Consider the following 5,555-nt stretch of genomic DNA (forward strand, 5'->3'; position numbering starts at 1 on the left):
TATCTTTATGTATATCTTTATGTATATCTTTATGTATATTTATTTGTACCTCCTGTTTATTGTCTGATAAATTTTCATTTGTGTAATGATTATAATAATATTCTTTATATATACTTAAAATCATTTCATTATATATAGTAAGAAATGAATATTTTATATATTCATATAAATCATAAAAATTTTCTTCATCATCATATTTTATATGATTAATTGAACCTCTAGAACACTTATCTTCATTCATCCTAATATGGTTATTAAAATCATTACCTTTGTTATGATTTACATTATTATTATTACAACCATTAGTAGTACTTGTGTTTATTTTCTTTGATGACTTGCCTACCTTTGATATTTTATATATTCTTTTTAATAATATCTTCAATATAGATATAGTATATATCCACAAAGAATTATTTTCATGAAAAGGACCTAAACATTTCATTATATTTAAAAACAAAAATTTTATTTCTTCTTTTTTAATTTTCTTCAAATTACATATACATTTTATATACATATATTTTTCATATGTACTAAAAATATCAAAATAATAACTAAAATGACAAAAAATATTACTATAACAATTATTATTATTATTATTATTATTAGAATATAGTGAAAAATATTCAAATATAATAACTCGACAATTATATAATATTTGAATGTTTTTTATATATTCTTTATATATCTTATAATATTCTTTTAATATATTATTTGTATCATCTCTCATTTCTAATAATATAACATCTAATATTATATAATACAATCTTATTAATTTCATAATATATGAATATATATTCATTATATTATTTTTTATATTCACATCGAATTCTATATAATTAATTAGTTTCATGGTTTTCATAAAATTTTTTAGGTATGTAAATAAATCATCACTAAAAAAATTCAAATACGTCACACCACATGTAAATAAATCATCACTAAAAAAATTCAAATAGGTCACACCACAACAGGGGGTATTCAAATTATTACCATTATTATTATTATTATTATTATTATTATCATCATTTTTACTATCATCATTTTTATTATTATCATTTTTGTCAATTGTCTTATTTTTTCTTACAAATAACCTATCTTTTATATCGTCAATGTCATACGTTTCACTCATCATATATCCATTAATCTCCAACATGCCACATGCTTTTAAAAAGCACTTCAAATATTTCTCCACATTGATTATATAACTAAAAATAAAATAGATCATTTTTTTCTTATCTAAATTTTCTAAATTAATCTGTATATCATTAAAAGTTTCATAATATTTATAACAAAAAATAAAAACAAACACGAGAATAATATTATGATCATTCATTATAATATCATTATTTATTTTATAATTATCATCACAATATAAAAATAATTTCTCTTCATCATTATTACATATATTTATATTCACATAATTTTTATTATCATGTTTTATATCATCATCACTCTTTTCATTCCCACTTTCTAAATCTTCATCAGCTAATATTATATTATTTTTATTTGCTACTCTTTTTATTTCAAAATCTTTTTTTATATATTTATTTATAAACAATATTATCATGTTACAATATTCATTTCTATTAAAATAATCTCCACATATATTTTCGCTTATATTCTTTTTTATACCTATTATATTCAAATATGAAAGTATACTAATATTTTTATCTTCTGAATCTTCAAAATATCTAACAATCAATCTTTTAATAGAAGTATTCAAGCGATGTATTTTAACTTTCACACTCATTTGATTATTATTGTCATTATTATCTATACTATTTATGTCCATATCCTCATAAACAAAACAGTCATAATTTTTTTTATAATAATATGCTAAAAATTCATATATACAACATAATCCATATATTATATACTTGGAATCATATAAAATATTATTATTTTTTATATTCTTCATAATATTTTCTATCACATCTGTTATATTATTTATATCCAATAAATTTCTTATATACAAATATATCATCATATTTGCTATACAAATAACTATGTCATTCACTCCTTTTCTCAATCCATCATTTATTATTTCATATATTTTTATCAACATATCATCAAATTTATTATTATTATAATGCTTGTATATATAAAAAGTAAGATTATTCAAGGATATGTAAAAATAATAATTGTCTTCATTATGATACTCTTTTTTATTACAATTTATTTTATCTTTTTCTACACTCAAATGTTCGTCCTCTTTAGTCACATGATAATACTTAGATTCTATATTCTCAACATGCATTTTATTATTTTTTATTTCGTTAGATTTATATATACACATTAAATATTGAATATGCATATTCAAAATGTTGATAATATCATGATCCAACATGTCAGAATAACAAAGACAAGAACATAAACAATATAAGAGAACGTTCTTAATACATCTGTCATTTATTTTGTGATATATTGTTATCAAATAAGAATAAAAATTTGGAATAGAAGAAATGTTTACATGTATATAATTTAAGCAGAGCATAATAAGAATCATTTCATTTTTATTAATGGATAATTTGTCATTAGAATCTTTTATATATTTATCAATAATATCATAAAAAAATGATAATGTTATATTAATATCATTATTATATTTACATAATATACTTAATAAAGGGTAAAAAACATATATATTAAAATTTTCTTCTTTTAATCTTCTTTTTATTTCTTCATATAATTTATTGCACACATTTTCATAAGATACCTTGGTATAAATTTTATTTTTATTTGTATTTGTATTTGTATTTGTATTTTTATTTGTATTTTTGATTTTATTAGTTGCTTGTTTATTTGTTTTATTTTCATTATCAGTAAGATGGTTTAAATGAGATTTATTTGATAAGATATTTTCTTCATTAACATCAAAATATTTATTTATATCATTTTTTTTAGTATCACCGTCAACTTTCTTATTACAATCAATGTGTTCATTCATTTGATGATTTATATTTTCTAGATGTATTATAAACACCTCATTATCTATCATTCTTTTTTTTAACTTTTTAAAAAAACAATCCAAGATATAAAAAAATAAAGATACCAAATGAATATTAAAAAAATACAAATTTTTAAATAATAAAATTATTTCTTCAATATTATGAAATTTTTCTTTAAATAATAATTTAAAAAAAAATTGAAAATTACTATTTTTATCATTTTTCATATTAGTATTAAAAATTTTATATAATACTCTAATTAAATAATTATTTTTTATATCATTTTTATTTCTTAAATTATAAAAAGACATATTTTCTATTTCACTTTTTAAAATAATTTTTTGTAAATTTTCATATATATTATATGATAAGTCATTACTTTTTAAAAATGATTCAAATATATATGATTTATTAAAATATAATTGAATGATATCCTTTTTTTCATATACACTTAAATCATATAAGGTATATTCCTTTTTTTTATTATTTATATCTATATTTTCATCAAAACTTTTTTTCATTATTATATTTTTTATATTATCATCATTATTTACATTCTCATTTTCTACACCTGTCATACAAACATTATATATAGAATATATCGATGAAACAACATTTACAACTTCTTCTATAATATAGTTATTATTTATTGATAATAATTTGGTAATATCTTTAAATATATATTTTATTCTTGTATGATATAAAATGTCATACTCTTCATTACATAATTTTTCTTCTTTATAAACTAAATTATTAATATAATATTTACTAAATATTATAATTGAACGAATTATATCTAAATTAAATATGAAAAAATCATTCTCATATGTCTTTATAAAATTTTTCTTTAATAAATTATATATTATTTCAAATTCCACATATTTTTTTAAAGACAATATTAATAATATATATATACATATTTTTATTATACTATTTTGTATTTTATTATAATATGTATTATATAAAATTTGCTTCTTATATTTATTAAAATATAAATTTATTAACTTAACTATGATATTTATATATATTCCAACATTATAAAATCGACTTATTTTTAATAATATTAAAACATTTTTTAAATCACATAATATGTTCATATCTTCATATATATAATCATCTATCTTATCTTCTTTAACATCTAGACATATATCATTTCTTTCTTTCTTTTTTTTTTTTTCTTTCACACTTTTTTTCTTATTTTCATTATTATCTTTTTCAAGAATTTCAATCACTCTATTTTCTAGGTACTTGAAATATTTGCTCATAATATTATCATTATAATCTAATAATTTATCAAAGCAATATAATAAATATAATTTGTTATAAGGGCGTATGTGTATATCTGTTACGTTTATATCATTATTAAGACCATCATTATTATAATTATCATCATTATTAAGACCACCACTATTATAATTCTCATCATTATTAAGACTACTACTATTATAATTCTCATCACTCCCATGTGTTACATTTTGTTCACTCCTTTTATCCTCCTTATCATTCAACAAAAAACAAAAACAATTATATATAATAGGAACATTATTATTACTACAACCAATTTTTGATATCATATCTAGTATTAAACTTCTAAGGACATAATAATAATCCATCTTCTCAACCCCCTGCTCATAATTTTTACTACATGTTGTGCTGTATTTCTCGCTATTTTTTTTCAGCTTCAAATATTTACTATCAATAAAATAATGCTCATATGATATATTATATACATATAATAAGCATGGTAAAAACTCCAATAAGACACAAGAATTTATTAAGCAATAATAACATACAAATTTAAAAACAAAAAATAAATTATAATCAAATAATGATAATAATAACACATTAATATATATAAAATTACATCTTGATATATATTCATTTTTCATATTTTCAAATGTATTAATACATGGATGGGTATGTATATTTAATAACATATTCATATGATATAAAACCTTCTTTATATTAATATAATCAAATTTATATTTATAATAATCACATAAAGAAAAAAAACGAAGCAAATATATTAAATCAACATTGTTATATATTTCATATATATAAAATAATATATTATTAACACATAAAAAATTCAACAATTCCTTTTCACAAAAATTTTCCACATGCATAAGTATATATTTTATTTCATTTGTAATATTTTCAAATATGTTTAGCTTCTCATTAACACTTACTTCGTCATAAGAATGACAGAAGATATTATAATAATCATCCTTTCTTTGGTTCATATTATTATTATTATTATCATTCTTATTATTCATCACTTTATTTATATTACAACTGTTGATAGACCTTTCCTTTTTTCTCAAAAAATTCAACAAGTTGTTATTATAATTCTTAAAAAATGTCACCCATTTATATTTCAATCGTTTGGCTAGCTTAATAATCTTGAAATTCGTCGTATCCTTTCTTAAACCATTCTCCTCTTTTTGAACACTATTATATTGTAAATTTATGAGCAAAATTAAAAATAATAAAACTGGTGATACATTAAATTCAAATATATTAAAATGTTCAACATGTTTTGAATATAACTCTTTTATATTATCATCATAATTATTATCATCATAATTATTATCATCACTATTATCATTA

At 18.1% G+C, this 5,555-nt stretch overlaps 1 protein-coding gene across 1 annotated transcript in view; it reads right to left on the bottom strand.

Annotated features, from left to right (window-relative positions):
* PGSY75_0704000 (putative membrane protein) overlaps positions 1-5,555 on the bottom strand; it is a gene marked incomplete at both ends in the record, with an annotated part of 7,126 nt that continues 1,571 nt past the window's right edge. The window contains one exon of the mRNA XM_018784910.1: positions 1-5,555. This exon is cut by the window's right edge and continues 1,571 nt beyond it. Coding sequence (XP_018642411.1) covers positions 1-5,555 — 5,555 coding nt within the window.

The sequence above is a fragment of the Plasmodium gaboni genome, chromosome 7 (assembly GCF_001602025.1).
Source record: "Plasmodium gaboni strain SY75 chromosome 7, whole genome shotgun sequence".
In the NCBI taxonomy this organism is placed as follows: Eukaryota; Apicomplexa; class Aconoidasida; order Haemosporida; family Plasmodiidae; genus Plasmodium; species Plasmodium gaboni.